The sequence below is a fragment of the Sinohyriopsis cumingii genome, chromosome 3, assembly GCF_028554795.1.
Source record: "Sinohyriopsis cumingii isolate HCF-2022 chromosome 3, ASM2855479v2, whole genome shotgun sequence".
In the NCBI taxonomy this organism is placed as follows: Eukaryota; Metazoa; Mollusca; class Bivalvia; order Unionida; family Unionidae; genus Sinohyriopsis; species Sinohyriopsis cumingii.
In genome coordinates this window covers 17,233,135-17,259,479 of record NC_142963.1, presented here as the reverse complement: position 1 = coordinate 17,259,479, position 26,345 = coordinate 17,233,135, and the positions used below count along the sequence as shown (strand labels likewise).

The 26,345-nt window shown below is 41.0% G+C and overlaps 1 protein-coding gene across 1 annotated transcript in view; it reads left to right on the top strand.

The window, feature by feature from the left end:
- Positions 1-25,550, top strand: part of LOC149802490 (uncharacterized) — a 32,587-nt gene extending 7,037 nt beyond the window's left edge. Inside the window, exons 2-5 of the mRNA XM_089951287.1 lie at positions 3,257-3,820; positions 22,836-22,892; positions 23,391-23,461; positions 23,970-25,550. Of these exons, the coding sequence (XP_089807413.1) occupies positions 3,259-3,820; positions 22,836-22,892; positions 23,391-23,461; positions 23,970-23,999 (720 nt within the window). The 5' untranslated portion in view covers positions 3,257-3,258 and the 3' untranslated portion in view covers positions 24,000-25,550. The remainder of the gene's footprint in view (positions 1-3,256; positions 3,821-22,835; positions 22,893-23,390; positions 23,462-23,969) is intronic.
- Positions 25,551-26,345: the final 795 nt, after the last annotated feature.

Sequence of the window (26,345 nt, the reverse complement as noted above, 5' to 3'; positions counted from 1 at the left end):
TTCAAGCGTTTGCCAGATGTCGCGAGTATATAGTTCTTAGAGATTAGCCCGGTGTTTGAGTTCGAAACTTTGCACTCAGAGTAAGTGTCCAGTTTTAGAAATCAAAACTGTCTATCAAATATTTGAGACGAAATTAAACAAGTTCAGACTTTTGTTTGGAGACAGACAGTCCATGTACTTATATCTTCAGTACAGGTACTGGGTACAAATACTACATTTCTTTATGTCGGCTGCAATTTTGCTGGTCAACAAGCTGGATTTAGACGGGGTGCGGACTACTTTTGTCTGAAAAATACGATAAAACCATCAGCTAGACAGATATATAATCTTAATTTATATATGCAACACAAATTTTGTTCCTGGGTAGTAAGTGTTATCTCGTAATTGCTTATGCCTCAAACGTATAGAAAATGGCTATTATTCCCCACAAACTTTGCTTTTGTGACCAGGACAGTGATATTTTGAAATGTACCTATTTCCAAGGAGAAAACGGGCAAATTTGTGTCTTTTCGTTCACATAAAGTCAGAAGAAAACAACATATGAATCAAACTTAACATGTATTTATACGAAAGTAATACAAAAATGACCACAAACGATTTAGAAGTGAGTAGGTTTTCGAGATTTACGATTATACTGTAAATCACTTTCACGAATCAGCCCCCAAATGTAGTCTCCCATCATGTTTTGGTTATATTGTCCTTGGTAGTGGTGTTCATTGTCCAGTATATCCTTTTGGAAGCGCTCGTCTTGCTCCTCCTAGTACGCCCCCATGTTCCCATTGAATTTTCTCAAGATGACCATCAAGGATATGGATTTTGAGGGACATCTTGTAGCCCATTGTGCCGTAGTTCTTCATCAGAGTCTCAACCAGCTCCACATAGTTTTCGACCTTGTGATTGCCCAGGAAGCCAGAACCACTGCGACAAATTTGTTGCAAGCCGCTTTCTCCTTACTAGTGAGCTTCTTGGGAAATTCATCGCACTCCAGGATCTTCTTTATCTGTGGTCCGACGATGACACCGGCTTTGACCTTTGCCTCAGACAGCTTAGGGAAGACGTTTTGAATGTACTTTGGAGACATAAGCAATTAGGAAATAACACTTACTATTCAGGAACAAAAAAACAATTGTTACACGGTGTTATAGGGTATGAAAATGGTTCAGGTATTCGACAGTTCTCTCGCAAAAGATGAAACCTCATGCATGACGCAGATCACACTTATTTTTCCTATATAGTCTCTACTTTTGTTTATTAGAACTGAACTTTTCACTATGTCCAAATTCTAACAAATCCTAATAAATCAGATGTTAGTCTAAATTATATTCAAAGATGAACTTACGGTGAGCTTTCTGTCATGGGTGATCCGGCATTTTCTGAGAGGCTGGACTGTTAACAAAGCAACGTGCAATGGGTCACATGTTTCATTTCCGAATCAGCAGCAATGCATCATTACTCACTGTGCAGTGTCGCCGAAATACACACAAATAACCACACTATAATGCTTATATTCTAAAGAATAAACAATTACCCTTAAATCGATATCAAGAAGGCCCAAATGAAGCTCTTGCATCACCACCAAAATGCTCTAAAAATAGGCTGGGGCTGAACCTGAAGTCATAATTGTAGCATGAGTCCAGACAACATATATGTGACAATTCTAATGTTCTGAGCACTGGAGCGCAACTTTAAGTGGTATAAATTAGTAGTAGTAGTATTAGTAGTAATAGTAGTAATAGCAGTAGTAGTAGTATGTTATTATTATTATTGTTGATTCGAGTACTTCCTCATGTAAAGTAAAAACATTCATATCTGTTTTTTCTGGTGGTTGAAATTGTTTCTGAGATAAAGGCTAAAGCGTCAAAATTATACACTACTCTGTGATGCCCTGTCTGACCCGAATTACCTGTAATGGCGCAGGTAATTATGTCACGTTGGAAAAAAAACAGCGATATTGTGCTCATAGCTTGAGTTTGAGTTTGTTCACCTTGTACACAGACGCTAGATTTGTTTCTAAACATGTAGTTCTATTATTCTGTTCCTTTCTTTACTCTGTACGCATTCGTTATTAGAGCACACCAGGGCGTCCTCTTTATTAGATTTGCATTTTTAAGTCACGGGTATTTTGAGGCTGCCTTTCTGCTTTTGTGCATGCGTCGTTAATGAGACTTAATATGTGGATGGAGAAGGCTTTTATTGAATCATGCATTACACTGGTTGTTGGGGGTTTACCGCAATTTTTCAACACATGATAGGCTACGCATGGCGGCCAGTATATTTTGGTAGAGGAAGAGCCCGCAAAAAATCTGTAAAGAACCCATGATCCACAGGAAGCAACGGGCAAGCTTTCTGACATACCAACGTTGATGTCAGCGCAGTAATCTGTAAAGGCGAGCGCCTTAGACCATGACAAAAGAAACTTAAGTTGAATTTATCAGTTTTGCGTGAGTGGAATCTAGAATGCAGACGAAACATTTATTTGTCCAGCTGACAGAACTTATCTCTTTGTACACAGAAGTGTTTCAAAACCCTACGAAAACGTTAGTCGACCACGTCATCTTTTCCTTTTTTAGTTCCGAAAAAGTTTGCTGAATGCGAGGATTTTGTACCGATATATCTCTTGAGATATCTGACAGAAGTGCTTGAGCGGTAACATGCATGAATATAAATGTTCTATTAGATATTCATTTATTTAGGAAAAATCATAGCACCAAATTTCAACATTTACTTTTCTTTTTTTTTTCTTCTTTTTTTTGGGGGGGGGGTGTGCATAACAAATGAACGTGAAAATTGTGTCGAACCACATTCTTCGATTTTCAAAATTTGTTATTAGCACAGAAATCCTTTTCAGCTTGATAACAAAATGATTCTAGATCAGATACACGCATAACTGAAAGGCACCCCACCCCTCATGGTTTGCTCGTCATAGCATTTTGCTGTGCATGAGAGAGATTGGTGGCCATGAATTATAGTTTTCTTTAAGAGATACGTTAGGTATAAAGCGGAAATTTAGGTATAATTGAAAGATTCGTGTCAAATGATAGTATTTAAATGTGGGTATGTTTGGAGACTCGTAATAATAATTTGTTTACAGGTTATTATACAGTGATCTATGTTGTTTTGACAAAACTGTATTAAACGAAACGCTAAAGGCGTTTTGTCAGATACAGCTTATATATATATATATATATATATATATATATATATATATATATATATATATATATATATATATATATATATATATATATTTGTACAGGTATGGAAGACGATATGCAAGAGACTAACGTAAGAGACGTTTCAACCAAGGCCAGGATTTGTACTATAAAATTGAAAAATTTTGTCAGTCAAGTAAACAGTGACTCTATTGATCTGTGTAATCTATTCGATAAGAGACACGCGGATCTCATGAAATTAAACAGAGAATGTGCAGCCATAGCAAATGAGGGTGAACGCCAAAAACTTCCTGTGAGTTTCAATGGAGATACCCAACATAGGATACGGGAGACAAAACGAGGCATAAATGCCGGAATAGAGTGCCTGCGTAAAATGTATCAGTCACTCGAGGACACGGAAGAGGCTTTGGTCAACAATCAAGAGTTGAAAATAATGCAAGCTTACTTGCAGGCAAACAAAGGCGCATACACAAGAACACCATTAATTGTTACAAAGGAGGCTGTAGAGTCGAATGGTACAGAAATACATACAATCCCTTATGTGGAAGGGGTCCAGCACCAAGCTGAGGAAAGCAGATTTTCGGGTCATCCAGAAGATGTGCAAAGAAGAGAACATACAGGAAGATCCGAGAGAACTGGACAATTCTGTAATCTCTCTCTCTCTCTCTCTCTCTCTCTCTCTCTCTCTTTAGCAATTTTGATACAGAACGTAGGATTACTGTTTCACCGATGAAGAGAAAATGACGATATTTTTTTCTCTTAATATGTTTATATTTGAGACTTGACTGAGATTTCAGGATGGTCCGTTACAAATACAGGAAAATGATTCTTCATACTAGTAGTGAATGGGGTGAGATTAGCGACAATGGGAATTAGCATTAAAACACCCCCTGGGTAAGATTAGCGACAATGGAAATTTAACATTAACCACCCTGGGTAAGATTAGCGACAATGGAAATTTAACATGGGCAAAAAACCCTGGGTAAGATTAGCGACAATGGAATTTAACATTGGAGAAAGGAAAAAAAAGGATATTTTGATTTTAGCGACAAAGGCATTCGAACAATGGAAAAAAAAATATCGATTCTAGGGACAAAGGCAATTGAACATGGGGAATAGAGTTTGGGTCTGTCTAGGGACAAGGGGAATTGAACATGGGAATAGAGTTTGGGTTTGTCTAGGGACAAAGGGGAATTGAACATGTTAGAAAAGAAAAGAAAAAAAACTACTTTAGGGACAAGGGGAATTGAACATGGGATTTTTTTTTTAAAAAAATTAAAAAAGGGGTAGGCAATCGAAAGGCTATCTCTTTTCGAGAAATGTGGGTGGCCCTGAAAAGGGCCTTTGGGTTTCTTCTTCTTTTTCTAACTCCTCCACTTCTTCCACCAAGTCCTCACTTTTTCCATTATTCCTTTCTTCTTCTTTTTCTCCTCTGGCATCCATTCTGGATGGCCCAAGGCTCTAAACTTTTCCTGGACTTGGATCCAATTCTGATTTAGCCTTTCAAAATCAGCCTGTTTCTTTTTGTTTTCCTGATCTTTTCTTTCTTTATTCCATCTCTCTTTAATCTTCTTTACCTCTACCTCCATCACTTTTCTCATCAACTCCTCTCCTTTCCTCAGTCTTTCCTGACCTCTCTCCACAAAAGAGCACTCTGTCCCATGTGACATATTTTCAAGAAAGCACCTGACTTTGCTTGCATTGTCAAGTTCTTCCTTTAGGCTTCCCACTCTGACATAGGTGGGATTTATCATACCTCTCAATCTCTTTTCCTCCTCTTCTACCATTTCTGCTATCACTTCTTTTGCTACGTTTAGGCACTTAGCGTAGTCCAGATACTCTGCTATCTTCCATTCTTTTTCTAGTCTCTCCACTACATAGATACCATCCATTATCCAATTGTATATATGTACCAAATTGTTGAACAACTCACTTGCAACCACCATCTTCGTTTTTATTATTCCGTAGAATGGTTCGAGCATCAAACCTTGTGGGTTCTTATAGTTAAAGTACGGACGTGAAGGAAAACATCCCCTAAAACATAAAATTGATCTTACCTAGATCATGACCAAACAACGCGCGGACGTGAAGGAAAACATCCCCCTACTTTTCTCATTTCATATAATATACTATCCACATAAGTGAAGCAACAATAAACAAACCCCAAATCTACTATTTACACACGCAAATCATTAAAACAAAATCCATAATCTACTATCCACACAATCGTACGTGAGCGGTTACAAAACCCAAACTATACTCTCCACATACGCTAAGAAATAATAAACAAACCCATAATCTACTATTCACACAAACTTACGTGAGCGGTTACAAACACATACACTCGCACTATGAAAAAAAAAAGAGTCAGTGTTTATATTCACACTACTCTACCTACACACATTGGCAAATTGATGGTTATTTCTTTTCTAGAGTATTGGGTAGCCCTGAAAAGGGCTGTTTTCTGGAACTTCATGGACACCTGGTTAATGATGGCACCTTGCAGGCCTGGCGCCACATACGCATCTTGTTCTCCAGTTGCTTTTTACTTTTTTTGGGGAGAGAGCAGAGGGAGGATAAATAGCTTCAGAATCCCAATTTTCTGTCTCTGGGATTCTGAAATTTCTTCTCTCCTTTTCCTCCTCTTCTTTGTTTCTTCTCTTCTCCTCCTCCTCTTCTTTGTATCTTCTCTCCGCCTCTTCTTTGCATCTTCTCTCCGCCTCTTCTTTGTATCTTCTCTCCTCCTCTTCTTTGTTTCTTCTCTCCTCCTCTTTCATCCTTCCCTCTTCCACAATGGCTTCCGCGGCCAGTTCGTTCAACAGGCGCCTGGCATAATCCAGATGCACATGAAATTCCAACAGTTTCGCTAGTCTGGTGTTCATTCTGGTGTTGATCAATCAACAAGGGTAGTTGGACTGCCGAACGAGTTTCAATTTATACTAAAAGTGCGGACGTGAAGGAAAACATCCCCCTAAAAACATAAAATTGATCTTACCTAGATCATGACCAAACAACGCGCGGATCTAAAAGAAACACTCACTCACTTTTTATACTACCCATTCCTATTACAAAATCACTGTTTGGGAATTATGACGGCCTGCTAGGTCTCGTAGGTTCACAAACTGACACAGCCGTTCATACCCCGAATAATAAAAACCAATTAAGGCCACAAAAAATTAAAATAGGAAAATAGGAATTAATTAAAACAGGACTCCATAATAACATACAAACAACCATAAAAACAAGTTTTCATTCCAAACCAATAAGATAGGGAATCAAAATAAATAAGGAATTGATGAATAAAAAAAAAAAAAAAAAAAAAAAAAATACTCCTAACCGTCTCCTTGTCTCTTAAACAACATCTGGCTGAACTTTTAAATCAAGCTTCCACAGCTATTTCTACTAACATACTCAGCCAAATCCAGGCAATGTTGGCAGACGACACTGAAGAATTTGAAACTTCCACGCTGGCAGCGGCCCTGGAAGTATCATCATCCAGCGGCGATGAAGCTGATGAACCTGCACCACCTAAACAGAGTGGAAAAAAGGAAGGCTCTGTCTACCGGAATATGGGACTGGGAAAGGCAATTGATGATATCAAAAAAGCGGGCCACTTCGTCAATGCCACAAGACCGGGTGTCCTAATGTGACCTCATCGCTGCCGACCAATCGTGGCGGGAGTCACATACTGCTTGGTTTGACACCTGGGGCATTTCAATCCAACTAAGAAACACGAGTGTGTGGTGTGACTATTCCCACTCATGTCTATTAGCCTTTCAGTCAGGTTGTTAAGGACTAGTTAGTCCTACACCTGAGTGGCTAAATAAAAAAGTACTCTTTGAGTACATAAAAGCCTGGGGGATGAGGCTCCTTTTCCTTCCCCCAGGAGTAATTAAAAATCACGCAGTGCGTGAATAAACAAGTGGTACATGTTCAAAAGAACGAAAACCACTATAATCCAACTAACTAACTAATTAATCACTTCAATATACTATTCACATACGCAAAGCAATCCAATCAAACCCCCCAAATCTACTCTCCCCACACCTCAAACAGCCAAAAAAAACATGATCTTAATCTACTATCCACACCAACGTACGTGAGATGTTACAAACACAAACACACAAACACATCCACTCGCACTATTAAAAAAAGAGTTAGTGTTTATATTCACACTACTCTACCTACATACATTGGCAAATTGATGGTTATTTCTTTTCTAGAGTATTGGGTAGCCCTGAAAAGGCCTGGTTTTTTTTTTTTTTTTTTTTTTTTTTTTTTTTTTTTTTTTTTTTGTTTGCTATGGCAATCTTTTAGTTTCTAAGAATGCGATGTCCTCTGAGGATAGACTTTCTGGCGATAGGTCTGCTTCTTCGGAAAGAGAAGAAGAACTCTTTGGTGTCGATACGACAATCGACAAAGCCTCTGTCAGGTTCAGGTTGCTGCTGCTGCTGCTGTTGCTGTTGTTGTTGCTGTTGCTGTTGCTGCTGCTGTCTCTGAAGTCTGTACTTCTCTGTCCATTCTTCTTTTTCCCTGTTCATTTCTTCTCTGAAGAGCTCTTCTATCAGGTCTTCAGTGATTTTTAACATTCTCACATTCTCTATTTCTTCTGGCTTCGGTATCAGACTGTGTCTGACCCTATGCAAATTCACGTAGGCTTCGTTGAGCTTAGCTAGTTTGGAACACATCTTCGTAGGAGGATGAGTCGACAATGGATGGTTAGACTGGAAACAACCCCGGTTCTTAAAGTCAAAGCGCGGACGTGAAGGAAAACATCCCTCTACGGTTTTCGAGCCGCAACGTTCAATGAGTGTCATGAGAGGGATAGTAAGAAGTCAAAGAGCATAAATCAACATTCTTATAGCCAAACAAACCACAAAGGCATTTTTTTCAAAACACAACATTTTTTATTCAAAATCACTTAACATTAACCAACAACTCTAACATTTTTTAACAATAATCCAACAATATAACATCAAACATTTTTTTCAAATGACAACCATTTTTTTCAATTTACACTCTACTTTAAACAGGGTTGGCAAAGTTGTGAATGAAATTGTGATTTCCACTGTTGCAAGTCATTGAGTCATGGATGGACACTACGTTTCCTAGCTGAAGACAACAAAATAAGCATACTAGTCACAAAATCAACGATTTACTTTCTCAGCGTTTCTAGAAAAATCACGATCAAAATAAGTCACTAAATGTTCTTTTGCTGATAATAAGTGATCAATTTCGATCTCGACTTTCTCTTTGAATTTGTCAAAGAGGGCTTTGATGTAATGGATGTCTCGAGTCGTTAATGGAGGACAGAAATGTTCACGCAAGTCTTTATACCACCAACGTAACACGTCTTTTTTAAACAGACTCCAAGCTTCGTCCAGATATTCGTTGAATTTTTCTTCTTGACTGATGTTTTGACATCCATAGTAATCATGCTTCATCCATATCGTAATTGTGTCTGCCAGGTATGTAGCACAGTAGGAGACCAATTGCTGTTCTTGTTCTGGACATCTCGACTTGATCACGATGTCCTTTTCGTCTTTGTGTTGGGATTCTCCTTCCACGGTCTCCTCACATTCCATCTTCAAAGCTTCTCCACTAGGTAAAGAGGGAGAACAGTCTTCCATAGCTTCTAATAGTCTAGAATGACTTCTCTCAAACTGTTGATTTCTATCGTATTATCGAATTCTGCATACAGGATGACGTTCACTGTCTCTTTCAGTGGTTCTGTAAATTGAAGTTCCACACGAATCTGGCCGGATTTTATAGGGTGGAAATGTCCCTCGTCGCTGCCTTGGTCTGGAGTGAAATCAAATGCCCACAAAGCATAACCTCCTGCATAATCCTCGTACGTAATGCCGTGACTGGTGTTGGTCCCTAACTGTCCGGTGGCTTCGTACAGGGACAAGTACGATCTCAAGTAATTCATCTTTGTGGGATCAAAGTCAGGTTCGAAAGGTCGGGTACACAAGGTCTTGCCATCGCGACTGACTTCGATTTTCTTCACGTTGAAGTGATGAAAGTTGAAAGGATTTTTAGTGAAGACTCCATTGAAGGCTTTATTCTCGACCATACCAAGGATTAAACGCTTGGGTAACTGTCCTTGAAACAGATGATCTTCGATCATGGATTGATGGTTAGCGGGAATGGTGAACGTTTTCACTTCCACGCGTCGTATGGGATACTTGGCGGTCGTTCTGCTCAACGTTTGACTGATGTCGTTTCCCACTTTAGGTAACACTTCCACGCGTCGTACGTAGAGTTTGGCCTCCTCGATTTAGCTTTTGGGATTGCTAGCAGCAGTATCAGCCAACAAATGGAAAGCGGCACTGCTACGATTCAGTCTCAAGCGAACATTTACCCCGTTCAGCAAATATTTCTCTTGCAACCACATGTCCAAATGCAAACGATCCATCAGTTCTAAACTCTTCTTATTTAAGATTTTGCTTCGTCTTTCCACAAAGCCGTCATTGTCTTTATCTATTTCGTCAAACTCCTTCGCTTCGTCAGGTTCCCATAGCACACAAGCACTGAGATGAGTATTCTTGGCATCTATTCCGTACGTCAAGAGATTTTCCAGGTAGGCACGATAAGGGTAAGTATCCATGCTGCTGCTGACCAGTTTGTTATTCAAGTACAAGTCCACTGAGCTGAACAAGGAATGCATGAAATTGTTGACGGGAGCTATATTCTCAGTGTCTTCTACTCCACCATCATCCTTATCTAGAACTTTGACTTTCAGGTACAAGTAACTGCTATTCAGATCGATGTAATCTTCGGGCTGTCCCTTGATTTCAAACTCGATGGGAGCGGAATCGGTCAATGAGGAGACGGGGTGAAATTCCACCCATTGGGATTCTTGCATGGTCATCATGGTGGGGGGCATGGCAAACAGATCCAGCTCCGACTTGGAACAGGCGCATGAATCTCGGTGCATCATTTTTTTTTGTTGCTGTTTCTCAATAATCGAAAACGTTTAAGTCTCGAACGGTTCTTCTTTTCTTGGTCTTTCTAGCTTTAGACGTGTGAAGTCTGATAAAAGGGAGTTTTCTTCGTCGTCTCTTTCTGCCTTGTCCTTGCTGAATGCCTGACTCGGTAGCGTGCAGGGCATTTATAGGTGTGTCTCGTTGGCCGAAAAGGTCTTTACCCGTTTGTAGCAAGACATTTTTGCCTGCCCTCATGAAGGCTTCTTTAGGGTTTTGTTTGTCGATGATGACATTTTGGAGAAATTCTTTGCCTTGTGTCAGTGCCGCATCTTTCAAGGCGTGCAATCCGCGTGTCACCATCGGTTTCAACACCGGAGCCACCGAACGAAAGGCCGATTTCAACATATCTCCTAAACCGTGTCCTCGCTGTCGAGCAACCCCTCGGTACACTGGATACATGACTTATGAAACGTGAGAGAACCGTTTTCGAAAATGGAGTTTCACGGTGACTTTTCCTTTGGTGAATGGAATATTTTGTCCCAAATCTCCTTTTATAGCAATGTTGACCGTATCCAAATACGACTTGCTGACAGGCAAATAATGAGGATGTACAAATTCGCTGTGGACATGGTAAGTGTTTCCACCTTCCTCGTCAGTGGCCGTGGCAGAATTTACTTTGAAAGGAATGACACGCAGTAACGGCACGGAGGTGTGTCCCACCACGTTGTACTCCACCACATCGGAGTACACAAAGATCAAATTCAGTCCCTGGTTCAGTTCTACCGGGAAACGAAAATACCTTGCAAAATGCCCGTTGTTGTCAATCTCTGCTTTCTCTATCTTTTTGGTCTTTTTATCCGTGACCAAATTGAGGTCTCCACCCAAAATGTCATACAATTCAGGGCAAAATTTAATACGTATACTTTTTTCCTCACTTTCAAATTTGATGAGTAGACGGTGAGACAGTTTGTGGTACTCAATGGTGACACGTTTTCTTAGTCCGGTCAGAACTTTGTCAAATGTTGCATAGAATTTGTCAGCGATGGCCTCCACCAGATGTTGACCACTAAAATAATGGCCTGAGTTAATTTTAAAGTGATAAACGTAAAAAGGAGGAGAAGTGTCACTGCTGCTGCGGGGTAATGGGTCCCTCGCAAGAAATGATCTATGTTGAGGAGTGTTCGTCATGGTTTGCTGTACTGTTGGGTCCAGAATTTCGACCTCAAAAGTGTTTTGAGTTTCATTGATGTTTTTGATTTGTGTTGGGTGAATAATTTCTACTAAAGCCACTTCCCAATGGGCTTCGTGATCTAAGGGGATGGCCTGAGTTAATTTGGCCGTGTAACAGCACAACGTGTTGTGTGGAAACACCTCCATGGAACTGTCACTGGGTAAGGTTAAGTAAAATTGGTTTTGGTGACTCCTAATTCCAGAGTTCTGTGGCTGTCCGAGGGGTTACTGGACGTCAGAGGCGTGTCTCCGCTCAAAATGGGGTTCTGGTTGTGGTTGGAGTGGTGACTGGCACTGGCACTGGACACAAGGTTCCCGTGGTTCCCGTTGGAAGAGAATTTCAGGGAGGGATTGGGAAGCAGGTAACCGATGCAACTGCTCAATAAAATGGTCCACAATTGTTTGTCTCCTTGTTGCGAACTCAAATTGGCAATGGCTGCCCCGATGACACAATACACCACGAAGATTTGGCAGAAAAAGACGATTTGCGTTTTAGGCACACGTTCTCCGCACCACACCCACAAGGGTTGTTTTTGTAAATCTTGCAGAGAAGAACTAGGTGAAGGAGTGGTCGACGTAGCTGCGTCTGTGTGAAAGGGCATGATGGTCACTTCTTTTTATAGTCGATGACTTGCGAAGCGTCGATCCAAGAATCAAAACTGGGTGGATATCCTTTGCAACGTAATTTGACTTCTTTGACACATCGTTTGCCCACTTTACGGGTTCTGCGTTCGAGAATGCTTTCGATGTCGTACATGTCGTCTTCTTTTTCGGTGACACGTTGTAACTCGGGCAAATAAAACGTTCCTTTGAGCACTTCTCCGTTCATGTCTTCCAATTTATAGACGGCAGGATGACGGCCATGCACTCGTCCAGTGACACGAAACAATTCGGTCGTCCAGTTAGGTAAGTAACCTTTGTCGAAAGTGCGTTTGGTTTTGCCAATGCGCACCCAATCTCCTACGGCCAACTCTCCACTTTTCTTGGGGACAGCCCTCGTCAGGGACGTACCGAACAGACGCTCAAACACCAGTACTTCGTTGTCGGGAGTCACGTCTTGCGGGGCACGTCCGATGCTTCGATGGTAAGATTGGTTGTACGGTTGCACCAGGTGCGGGAAGATGTCGATGTACTTCAGAGTGTGGTGATGCGTAAAATATTTCCACATGCGTTCTTTCAAAGGGCGTTGAAAACGTTCCACGATGCTGGCTTTGGTTTCTGGATTCTCGGTGGTAAAAAAATGAATGTCAGGTTTCTTTAATTCTTTTTGGAAAGCTTGGTTCAGAAATTCGGTGCCTTGTAACCATCGTTGCACTTGAGGTAAACGGAGACTTTTCAATCGAGTTTTGGCAGCACGATACAATTTTTTAACTCCTGCGTAACCTGCAGGATGAGACGGATCGTAGTAAATGCTGGCTAAGACTTTTTCCATTTTTGTTTGTTTGTGTGTTAATAAGACACCCACTCTTGGAGGATGCTACTCTTTTTCTCTTGGGGTACTTTCTTGGATTGCAATGCTTTGCGTGTGCGACCGGCAATAGGTGTTGAAGAGGAGGATGTCTGAGCGGGGGATATCAGTTCTTGTTTCACTTCTGTCTTCACTTCTGTCTTCACTTTCTTTTTCTCTTGTGATGAAGAAGGGGTGGCCATCATCTTTTTAATCCATCCAATTCTGGAGGTAGGTGGTGTTGTTAACTTGCGTACTTTTTCTGGTGGAGTTTGAAACCCTTCTTCTTCTTCTTCTTCTTCTCCTTTTTCTGTCTTGGTCACTGGGAGTGGTGGTACTGGTACTGGTACTGGTGATGGTGCTGGACTTTTCATTAAAGTCTTAAAATCTTTCAGAGTGGGTACAGCTGTTTCGTCTAAAGCTTTCTGGTGAAAGAGTTGCAGTCGTTGGAAGAGTTGACCGTACGTTTGCGATTTTTCTGTTTCGGACAAATCTTGGCGATCCATCAAGGACTGCAATTCGTGTTGTAACTGGGACATCTCGTTCAAATGGGGATTGGGAGGTAAATGCGGAGTGCGTTGTTCTTGCCAACGATGGTATTCCATCCATCGTTTGTAAGGCACTAAAGCTAGTTTTCGTCCTTCCATGGGATTGTCAGGGGTCGATTCTGAGATCTTGGGACTTCCGAGGGCCTTTTTATCTTGCTCCCACCAGTCCTCCCAACATGGTTCCCAAGACTCCTTTCAGTAAGGGACCTAATAAGAGGGGTAAAATGCCTCCACGTTGGACCAACATCTTCTTCTTTTGACGAATGGGAATTTTCTTTTGAACCATTTGGCGAAGAACGTGACGATGTTTACTTAAGCATTGTTTCTGGTGTTTGGACAAAGGGATCGTGCCTTTCAAGACGTTCAAACAGCATTCGCACACGGTATCGATGACCTCTTTGGAGGCCGATTGAATGATTTTTTTTCGTAGGGGTGGAGAAGCTTTGGACAGGAGAGATAACATGTCCCCATGTTTAACTAAACGAGGAGGCAGACCTTTTCTTTTCTTTCCTTGGGGCTGTTTAGAAGAGGGATGTTTTCTGGAGGGTGACATCTTTGAGTCTTCAGCACCAAAAACACTGATACCCCTACTTGGTCACAGACCTTTATTATACTGGAACGCGTCGCCACTGATTTTCTTTACGTCGTATCAGTTTGAGGACAGGCATGACACGTCGTGCAGGGGTACGTAACGGACTAAATCGAGCCAGTTCTTGCTTGGACAAATCCAGTAAACTTTGTAACATGCCCGATATTTCTTGGACTTTGATTTTTGGGAGAAGGTACTTTGTGAGCAGCAGCCATTGACACTAAATTGGAGGGTCCTGCCACTTGGGAAGTTCTTTTTGGGGTCATCAACGGAAATGTTCTTGGTGTGATCAACGTCTCCAAGTACTCTTCAGTTCTTGGTGTCATCAACGGAGAAGTGGATGAACGTGAGGCTGCCGGAGACGCAGTCACCGCCGTGGCAGGTCGTGGTTTGCGAGTGTAAAGTTGCGTCCCGGCCGAAGAAGTGCCTATCTTGCGACTAGTTTTCTTCTGTGGACTTTTCTTTTTCTGGGGGCTTCTTTTCTTTTTCCGGGGTGGTGGTGTCTGGTAAGAGGAGGGTCCCGCCACTGGAGAAGTTCTCCTTGGGGACCTGGTCTTTTTCTTCGTCTTGGAGCTTCGTTTGACTTTTTTCTTGGGGAGAAGTTTGGGGGCATTAGGATCCCATCTTAAGAGAGAGCAAATGATGACCCCTTCTAGAGTACCGCTTCCTCCAGGTTTCAAAATGATTTGTCTTTTGGTTTGAGTGTCGATGCGGGGATCGGCCAGTTGGACCAAAGCGACTTTGTTTCGATCACAAAAGCGTTTGGTTTGATGAGGAATCTGAATGATCCCTTGGAGTAATTGACGTGCCGTCACCGTGAACCATCGTAAGACTTCTTTGAGACTAGCTTCTAAGACACGAGCTCGTGTTTGTGGATTTTTTTCTCGACTGATGCCATACAAGGCACGAATCAATTTGACGGGAAGATGCGACTGAAGGGACGTCATGTTCAAAATGTGTGTGAGACAGACGAAAAGGGTCTGAGGTTTTTATAGATTTCTTTTGTGGAGTGAAATTAAGTCGAGGACGGAGACGTGTACAGGACAGGCCCTCCGTCTTGGCCCCAGTGGTGAAACAAGTGGGTACGAAATCGCAAATCATCGGGGGTCGTAGGTTTCAAATCGACGAGTAAATAGGCGTGTGGAGTTTGAGTGGCATCGTCGTACGCCTGAGTCAGCCAAGGCGTTCCTAACTGTTTGGCTAAGACTTGCACTTGCGATTTATCTCGAGGGCTTTTAAACAAGACCACGTAATGCGCATTGAGACTGATGGTGCGATGGGCTTTACTTTGTTGAAACAAATTTTGGGTGATGTAAACGACACTGGCATTACGGTGATGCCCTTTGCGCGTGAACCACAGTTTAATTTCTTCTTCGTCTTCTCCTAACATGTCGTCAAAAATGACCAAATGGGTTTGACGGGAGTCAGAGACGATGCCGTCGTCTTCTTTAGGAATGCCTTCCACAAACACGATGGAATCGCCTTGACTTTCTCGCAAGAGGCTATACGCCGATTGCCACTCTTTGTAACACCACACGATCCGCTGAGGAGGTCGATCGATCAAATGATGTTTATGTTCGATCAAACGTTTGACGAATTCGGTTTTGCCTGAACCGCTAGGTCCAGCAATGAGCATGTTAAAGGGATGGCGAAGATACAAAGCCTCCCAACTGGCACGATCTAAGTGTTCGTCGATGACTTTGACAGTAGAGGAAGAGGGAGCAGAGACAGCAGAGGTAGCCATAGTGTCTGGAATGTCACTTGTGACACGAAAACAAACAAGACGAGAGTTTATATACTTTTTTCAGAAGACGTTTATTGAATGTTTCAAACATCAATACGAAAGACCAAAAAAAAATACATAAAAGCCAAAGGCTTAAGTACAAGGATAAAAGGCACATGATAACCATTAACGTGGAATAAACACAAGTGTCTGTACAACATGTTTTGGGTAATGTTCTGACCAGTTCTATAAGGGGGTAAGGTCACACAAGTGTCCTCCTGAAAGGGTCTTTCAGGCCTGTCCACGACAGTCCTGTCCTGGGTGACGGGTTCTTCTGGCACCGTCACTAACACAGGTTGAAAAGTCGCAAGGCTCCCAATCGCATTCCACTTAAGAAGTCCCACACTTGAATTGTGCCTGTCTAAACTTGTTTTGTGTTTCTCTGAAAGTATTCATCTTGTTCGCTTGGTCTTGGTAGTCACAATGAACTATCGATCTTGCCTGGGGTTCCTTTTTATATACAGACCAATACCGACGTGTCCATACGGTAAGGTGAAATGATTGGGAAGTCGCACTCGCTTCTGGTACACGATTTGATAGACTTTTTCCAAGGGTCGACTGACGATGTGGTGAGTGGGTAAAGGTACAATTTTGTTCGGTTGATAGGTGGTCACTTTAAAGTTTGCATCCTCTCCCGATTGCAAGGCTTCTTTCAATACCCCAAAGTTCACCACACGACTGGTACGATAATTCAGAGTCAATCCTTTCACTTTACACGTCGTGTGCAATTCTCCTTGTGGGTCCCGGTATTCGTAGCCGTAATTTTTGGGACCACCACTGACGAAACTTAGAATCTTGTCGTCGGGATGTTCGTCTGTCCAGGCTCCTAAACGGTCTCCTTCGATGTCAGGGTGCTGTTGACTCGGGTGATGGATGTAAATGCAACTGTCCGTGTCAAAGTGCAGGACACGTTCCCCTAACAGTTCTAAAGCTTCGTACAATTTTAAGCGAGCATGAGCTGTCACGTAAGCCGCAATGATGACATTTCCAAAAGGGTCGTCTTGTACAAAGTCCAGATCTTCTTCGTAATTGACCAAGATCAAATCCTCGCGAACGACGTCCACCTGTTTCTTGTATTTGGTTTTGTCGTGAATCATCTGAAAGTAGCGGGAAGGTTCTGTCAAATATTCCGTCTTGGGTAAACACGGTCGTTGTGCCATTTTACCCCACAAGCAATTTGACATCACTTTGGCAAACGACCGCCTGCCTTCGTTTTTTTCGATGTGGTCTAAAGAGATGCCTTCTTGTTCATAGTATTTCTCTTTGAATGTCTTTTCGTCTTCGGAAGTGTGACACCAGGAAGGATAGCCGCTGGCTTCTTGCTTCAGTTTCAAAAAGGCATCCACGTAGTCGGCGAAACTGCCTTTCTGTCTGGGGTCACCCTTGTGGTATTGTTGTGTCTTGGGAAAGTGGCAAATTTCGTACACTTCTAACAGTTGGTATCCCATGTCCAGAGCTTTGAACAATTCTACGCTGACCCAGGTTCCCGTCAAGGCCCGTTCTTCCTGGGTGTGCTGACAAGGTTGGTCTTGGTTGCACGTTTCGGCACAAGTACGGCACAATGGAAACATCAGTTTGCCTTGACAATGGTGAGGTAAGACGGGATGGTATAGGTTCGTGGGAGGCAAAACTTTACACTTGATCAAGCCTTCGTATTGTCGAATGTTTTCCAGGTCGATGTGTTCCGTTAACAATTGCGGGTGCCCTGCAGGAAAGGGACAATATTTGCACACGTAAGGATACAGCGAACCCTTTCTCTTCGTCGGCTTGGTACAGCAAACAGGTGGCATTGGTCCTTCCTCCGTACAAACTATCCCTCGGGTTTAGGGGGTCCATCAGCTTGTAACTTTCCACGGCACGTTTAAACTCGGGATCGGTTTTCATACGGTGATCGTACTCGTGTTCCCACATTTCCACCACTTGGTATCCTTGCTGTTCTAACTTTAGGCGTCGCTGACAAGTGTCCTTGTACAAGTCTTCCATGGTTCGTTGTAAAAACTGATTTTTAGTGCTACGATCAGGGTAACAGACGGGACATCCGTGAAATAAGCAACCGTAAACTCGTACACGATCTTCGGGTTTTCTAAGTCCCAGCCATCGACCGAATACGTTCCGATGGTCTTTTCGCCTCCTCCGTTGCGGGCATGCTGAATCCATTTGTCTTCCTTGTCGCACAAGTAATGTAACCAACGTAGGGCTTTGACCGAGTATTGACGTTTGACATAGTGGGTCGTTTGAGGACTGATGACAGCCACGGTGTTTTCAGGCATGAATCGTTGTCGATACACTAAGGAACACGCTTTGGCAATGGTGCAAGCTTCTTTCAAAGGATCGACCCCTCCGTGTTCCATGAACAGTTCTCGAAATTTTCCACAGCAACGCCGTAAAATGTCCACGTCAGAACGACAATACTTTAGCATTTCTTCCTGAAAGTCGAAAGGGTCGGAGGCGTGAGTCTGGTACTAAGCGTAGAAATCTTCTCGTTGTTCGGTACGCATGTTGTCGGGGTCGTAATAGTGAACCTCAGGCAAATGGGGTAGAACGGCGTGTTGATTGGCTTCCGTATTGAAAAAGTGTGGAAAGTACCCTTTAGCCATTTCTGTCATTCCAAACGTTTTAGGCATTCGACTCAAAGGCATGGCCAAATAGCTCATCGAATCTTTAAACTGCACTTGTCCCACTTGCACGAAAATGATTCTGGCTCCGTTCAAAGTGACTTTAGGACGTTCGGTGCCTTGTTCCGTATAGTATCTGAGAAGAAACTGTCCATCGTATCCGGAGAAAATGCGAGCCATCACTGTGGCATGACGATGACAATCTCCGTAACGTTCGATGTCCTCTTGGCTCCACGTCTTGTCGATGGGATCTAAGATCCATTGGGCAAAATCGGCTAACGTGTTCGGTCCTCGAAAGATTTTTTCACGCCCTCCGGGAATCTTGCTGCAGTGAGGGCAATGACTGAAGATAGGTTCTTGAATGCACTTCTCGCACGCTCGATGAGCCACGCAGAAATTAGGAATGTGAATGCCAGTCTCTTGCATGCATTCGAAATCGAAAAAGATGAAATTGCCTTTCTTCTTGTGACCGTCCTCTTTCTCTGGTGGGGGTTGGTATTTTTGCACGTAGCATTCGTGTTGCAGGTCCACGATGTGGTGACAAATGTGACATTTTTTTTTCCTGAACATACGTGTGTCTTGGTACTGTTGGTACGTAGGCCTTGTCGACACGCAGGGCACAATCTCAGCAGTTGACAAGCACATTTCTGCTGTGAACCTTGCGTCTTCAGATGTTGTTGGTAACAGGCAGGGCTGACAAACGTGCGCAGACAAGCAGGACAATGTACTCTTTCTTGTCCTTCGCTCGGACAGGGTGGAGAGGCCAAACATCCTGGGCATTTCCATCCGCAATGTTTGTGTTGCTCTCGATTGTTATAGCCATAGTCACATTTCTCACAGTAATAACCGTATCCCAGGAATCCAGTGATAGTGGTAATGGTATCGAAATGGTCATCGTGATAATAGACATGAATGTATTTTCCGTCCTTAAAGTCTTTCCCTCGAAACAACAGAGGTCCGCGCATTTCTTGAGGGTGCACTTTCAAGGTGTAGAGTGGAGCTAGGACATCTTGCAATTTCTGCATCTCAGGAATGCCACAGGGTGTGTCTTTGGACAGTCCGGCTTGTTGTAACAGGAGTTCTGCTTCGTTTCGTTGTTTGGCTCGGTCGGATCGTTGAATAGTTTTCCAGGCTCTTTTCCATTCTACCGTGTCGTTCTTGTTGGCATAGGTTCGTCCCACAACGATGGCTCGGGCTAAACACATCTGGTCTTGAGAATTGTGAATTTGGACGAGACTCTTTTTGGTGTTGCGAAGGTCGTTCACCAATAACACCTTATTGCGTTGTCCGGTCCCTTGAGGAGGAGAGACGTGGGCCATTTTCAGTGTGGCTTTACCATCGGTGATGTCAAACTGGTCATTAGATTGTTGTACGTGTTGAATCTTGTCCATGACTTTGGAAGGGGTTAGTTCTGCGGGTCTGCTAAACTCGATCCAAACAGGGGATTTCAAGCTGTCGTGATCTATGGATAGTGTCAAGCGATCGTCTTCTTTGGGTTGACATTGTCGCTTGAGTGCGGTGAGCAAAGAATCCCACATCTCGGTGATAAACCCTTCTGCTTTCTCCAATGGTACGTCGGACTTGAAATCTTTAAACTAAACTGTGTAGGTGTAAGCCGTGGTTCTAAATTTTCTAGAGGAGCGCTTTTCCGTCTCTCGAATGGAATAGTACTTTTCAGGGTTGACTAAGGGTGGTGAACTTTGTTTAGAGGGTTCGGATTCTGGTTCACTCATGTCCTCTTCAAAATCGCTGGCATGAATTTGTGCCAAGACTTCAGCTCTGGTACAAGGCGATAGATCACGTTTCTGCCTCTTACTTTGTTCTTCTTTCTTCTCGAATGAATAGGATCGTTTCATCTTGAGTGCAAAACGTCAAGTGACTCAAGTTTAAACACCATAGACTAATTTATAGTCATGGCACACCAGCGTATATAAAAAGGGTGTGTGTCTTGTCCTTTCACTATTCATTTCACTCTCAAACCGAGCACAACGATGGAAGAGACTACCCAGATGGAACGTTTCATCAGAGCTTTGCGAGGGGTCATTAGAAAATTCTCTTCAGACCAGCCCACGGACTACTCTCCTTCCTTTCGAGATAAAAGTCAAGATACTTGCTATATCTGTCAGAAGAAAGGGCATTGGTCTTCAAAGTGTCCAGACCGTCAAAAAAGAATAAAAACAGGGGCTAGAAAATACAAAAGTCAAGATACCTGTTATTATTGTAAAGAAAAAGGACATTGGTCTCCAGATTGCCCAAAAAAGAAACAAGAGGAGTCGGAAGAAAAGACGGATTCTTCAGAAGGAGAGAGAGATTCTTCCGAGGAAGAAAGCAGCCAGGTGAAGAAAAAGAAACAGGAGAAGAAAAGAAGAAGGGAAGAAAGTGAGGAGGAAGAGGAGGAAAAGACTGTGACGGTGAAGAAATTAAAAAAAGAGAGAGTAAAAAAAGAAACAGAAGAAGTGAATGTAATTTATAAAGTGTTCTGTTGTGAATTGTGAATTGGATTGTAACTATGGAGAAAAGAATACATTAATTATATATAAGGTAAGTGTCTTTGAGTTTTGATTTTAAATAAGAAGCTACACTCACGCACTCATACACAGACATGTACTATAAGGGTAAAATGTTTTTTTTTTGTTGTTGATTTTTGAGTTATTGGCAAATTGAAAGGCTATCTCTTTTCGAGAGAAGTGGGTGGCCCTGAAAAGGGCCTTTTTTGGTGTAGGGGTGAGTTTAAGCAATCAACTTTAACTGCCTTAAGCCTTTGCCACGGCCGAGGCCTACTTCTGATGATGATGATTGGGTTGAAATCACTAAGGGTGGTACGATAGGCTTAGTCAAAGGGTTGGCGTGTTTAGCTCGGGAAGGTCGTATTCTCTTCGGTCGTGATAAAGAAGTCTGATACATTTGTTTCAGACTTCTTAACTCCGCTAAAATGTCCAACAGTACCGTGGCCGTTTGATTTTCACCCTCTTGTTTCTTTGCTGCTACTTCTTCTTGTTGTTGTTTTTTTCTTACCTCTTCTTGTTGCTGTTGCTGTTGCTGTAGGATAAAAGCTTGTTCCGCTTCCTTTTGTCGTTGCATAAATTTCTCCAATTCTTCTTTCTGTCTCTGTCTAAAATTCTCCACTTGCGGTAATGAAGAATGAGACGAAGGTTCCGGAACAAATTCTTGCGAGGTAAGAAAATCCACAAAATCCCAATGTACCTCTTCTGAAAGTAAGTCCGGATTCCCTTGGGCGGTCTCCACTGCTGATGCACCCCAATGGATCGTTTTCTGAGTTTCCGTCATGTTGAATCACTGTCGCATAGATTGACAGCACACAGGCGCTAGCGAATCTATATAGACCACATGACGTCACAGACTGCTCTCTTCGGATTGGATGCGGACTGACTGAATTTTGTAACGCGTGTTCGGATTGGTGAATGAACTCAATCCGTTTCAATCCTTCCTCTACCTATAAATAAGCGCAGTTCACTGCATTGATTCACCTGTTCTCGTCGCCTCATGATGTGGACCACAGTTGAATCATCCACCCTTGTGTCTTCAATGATGTTTAGGACGGACATGCTCATGTATGTCCGGTCCAAGTGGACTGTTGTTGATAGGACAGATACTAGTCTATGGATGAGAAGAGTTTACATAGAAAGACAAGGATGCCACAAGAGGGTACTTGTGTATGGACCTGCAGTTAGAAGGAGTTTAAGAAGAAGAAGATGTGACAGATGCCGTCTATGTTAATATTAATATTAACATAAACCCAAAGGTCCTTTTCAGGGCCACCCACATTTCTCGAAACGAGACAGCCTTTCGATTGCCTACCCTTTTTTAAATTTTTTTTAAAAAAAAAATCCCATGTTCAATTCCCCTTGTCCCTAAAGTAGTTTTTTTTTCTTTTCTTTTCTAACATGTTCAATTCCCCTTTGTCCCTAGACAAACCCAAACTCTATTCCCATGTTCAATTCCCCTTGTCCCTAAACAGACCCAAACTCTATTCCCCATGTTCAATTGCCTTTGTCCCTAGAATCGATATTTTTTTTTTCCATTGTTCGAATGAATTTGTCGCTAAAATCAATATTTCCTTTTTTTTCCTTTCTCCAATGTTAAATTCCATTGTCGCTAATCTTACCCAGGGTGGTTAATGTTAAATTTCCATTGTCGCTAATCTTACCCAGGGGGTGTTTTTAATGCTAATTCCCATTGTCGCTAATCTCACCCCATTCACTACTCATACTAAAATGCAATGCTTGAAAGTATCTCTTATAGCGATAAAGCCAGACCCACAAAATATTACTACTACTGCTACTACTACTACTACTACTAATAATAATAATAAAAATAATATAAAATTGTAATCACACATTATATTATTAGTATTACTGCTGTTGTTGTTGTTCTTGTTGTTGTCACGTGATTACTTCAATTTTAAGATAATACATCTCAGTGTAAATTATGATTGACAAACTTTGTCTTAATTTTCTGGAATTTTACAAAGGAAAAAAAACATATTTTTTGTATTTTCAGGTGACGATGAGTTTGATAGTGGGATTGGAAGCGGTGGTAGTGCAATATGTCAACAACGTAAATATCCTAATTCTTAATTTGAATTTTCTTATATGTTGTCTTTTAAAATTTCATGAAATTGGTAGATTCAGGAATTTTCGAAAGCTTCAGTTTGACAGGAGGAAAAGTGTCAATGCAAGTGTATCAAAGTCATTATTTGTAATTATATGCATATGATGTACATTCTTGCGTAAAAGAATTATTTTAAAATATAAGTCTACGTTCAAATCGACAATTGTAAGATAAAACGGTAACTCTTTACTGCGTGAGTTCTCATCGTAGATACGCTGATTGTTGAGACGTAATTAGTTTATATCTAAGATCGGAGCCTAAAATATCACATGTACTGTCTTCGCTGTCAACTTTCGGTGAAAACGACGTTCATACTGAAAAACTCTCACACTATTCTATTTCATGTGCAGATGTAAAACAAAATCAGAGAATTAAAAATGTACAATATTTATCATGTATAGACACATGACAAAATTTAATATATTTACTTTTTTGCTCATGCAGAAAGTACATCCCTCGAACACAATGATCTACATCCGACAGCCAAGTCCGAGCAGTGCAAAAATGTCATTCCGGTATAGTTTCTTACATTGTCATGGCTATTTCCTTACCTGTTATGTATTTGATACTTATACCATTATTAACACTTTTTAAATCTGAATTAATTTGTAATGCTACATTTTTATTTTATTCAAGAGTTGAATTTTGATAGAAGAAATTGATGTTCTTCATGTCATTTCAAACTAAATTTGCCTACCAATAGTACGGTCACACGAAAAACAAAACATGTTGAAGTTTTAATGTCCAGATTTGAAGTCTGAAATGATCACATCATTGTCATTCTAAAATGTTTTAATAAATTGTATGTTATCTCGTCTTTATAAGTATCTTCATTAATCTGACAAATTTACATTTTCTAATCCGAAGGTAAGCCTTATAAGGAGATAGTTGTATATTTTGACTGAGCTACGGGCATTTCATTACAAGTACACAAACTTACAAAGAATATTTCATCCAGCATCATTATTCCTCCGTCATTGCATGTTGTTGTTATCCTTTTCTACATCTTCTTTTCTCAACAAGCCGGAGAAGACCTCATCAGACGAAGATTAAACAAGAATGAACATTGATAACCATGATGCAATCAAATTATTTCTGGACAATGGCTAAAGTTGAAATAAGTGTCTTGGACAGGTGTGTTTTCCATTAATCACGAAACAGATGACCACCTGATGCCAGCGTCTCGGATACCGAGAAGTCATTGTGTACTTAAAATGTTAGATTTAATACAAAAAATTATGCAACTTATACAAGGTTCGCATGTATTTGTATAATTCTATTTACCTCTGGAAATTTATATTATTATAATCATATTAAAATGTTTGATATATCACATAATGCAAGTTAATTCATGACATAAGTTTGTAAAAAGTGAACTTGTCTGCTGTATTACTTAGATTATTGTATTTGTGTTTGTATTTTTTCATTAATACATATAAGACTGCTTGTTCTTAAAATAAACTGAACCAGGATTGCTGTATGCAACGTAGTACTTAACCAACCAATACAGTAATTATGCGCAGATTTAGAAATATCGTTTAGTATCCTGGGGGGGGGGGGAACGTAACAATGTACGCGAAGGATCTGTGGTACGAAACCTCCTACTGAGGTTCTAAGGGTCGAAGCCCCATGAATCTTGTGTATTATGTGTTTCCATGACATAAGTGTAACCATTTAACTATAGTTCAACTTCAACGTCACACACACACACACACACACACACACACACAAACGCACATTCGAGCATTTACCTTGACTCACTCAACAATAATTGTTTCATGGTATTGTTTTGCTAATGTTAATTTATGGTTTAGAATTTGTGTGCATTGTTATCCAGACACTGCATTTAAGTTACTGCAAAATTTTGTTAAAAGTATTAAACAAAATTATGATGTGCACTTGGTGAAATATTATTAGATTTCGACTGCTTTTAAACCGAGACTAACAAATACTTCGTTTAAAGAGTAGCTGTAAAACAAGCAGTATATGGCATATACAATTTTGTTTGTATATTAGTCAACAGGACATGCATTGTGGATTGATCAGATTATTTGGCTAAAACGAACTGATAAAAAATGAGTCTTGGATTGCATAACTGTTTCATGGTCAGAAACGTAATAATTATAGAACTATAAAATAAGATTTTGAGTGTTAATACTATGAACATATCTTACCTTAGAAAAATAACATATTCATTCAATAAATTTCCAATCATATACCTGCTATTAAATATGGTAGTTTTAACGAAACTATAGACAGAAATTGTATGCTTTAAATATTCAAAGTAACACACAATGCTATCAGTTTTCGTTTTCATGCATTCATCCAGAACTTCTATTAAACATAGGTAAAGTTTGTGCAATTATCATAAAACAGTGTACTACGTATTTTGTCTTCCCATTATATATTCCCTTATAATTGTCACATACACAAGTGTGTGTGTGTGTGTGTGTCTGTCTGTGTGTGTGTGTGTGTGTGTGTTTTGTAAATATAATTGTTATGCATAATTTATTATATTTGCCGTTAATATTTGTATCATTTATGTAATACTTACACACCACTATTGGCGTCTATTCTATTTCAATAAAAGAGAGTTTCATAGTTCTTTCCGTCTGAATGTGAATAGTACACAGAATAGTGGCCGAGTGGTCTACAGTGCTCACCGTTACTGATTACTGCCATTTCACCTCTGCCTGCATGGGTTAGAGTCACGGGCTCTGCATGTGTGGTTAAGTGAGAAAGCTTGCCAATAGCTTCTCGTAGGTCAGTGGTTCTTTGCAGCGTATTCCCGGTTTCTACCTCCACCATTTATACTGGCCGCCATGTAAAGCCTATATTGTGCTGAAAAATGGCGTTAAACCCTACAACAACAACCTTGATCTACCTTCAAGCGCGAAAATCCCTGGACAAATCTAAAGCGTTGAAAGCTTTATAAATCCAAATCAGATATTTGCAGTTTTCTAAAGGTTACGTTTCCAAGTGTTTATTTTTTCATACTTTGTACATGCATCTATCACAGCCGGTTGTACAAACGGAATGATAATGTAACAAAATGTAGGAGTTACCCATTTGTAACAACACTAACCATGTGCTTACTGTATGTCAATATGTGCAATGGTTAGAGCAAGTAATATAATCAAATGCACGTCCAACTCGGATATCATCCAATCAAAAAGTATCTTTGAGTTATTCAATCTCCTGAGTAACACCTGTGTGATAATTCTTCCAACGTGTTTGCGAACTAATGAAAAGTATCAAGCAGCATCCTTAAGCAATTCTGAAAAAAATAATAAAAGAGTATGTTCAAGCAGATCTTACCAAACTAAGACTGGATATATGACATTTAAGAAAATTGGATATTTATTGACGGTCAAGGTGAAGCAAACGGACTATAAACGT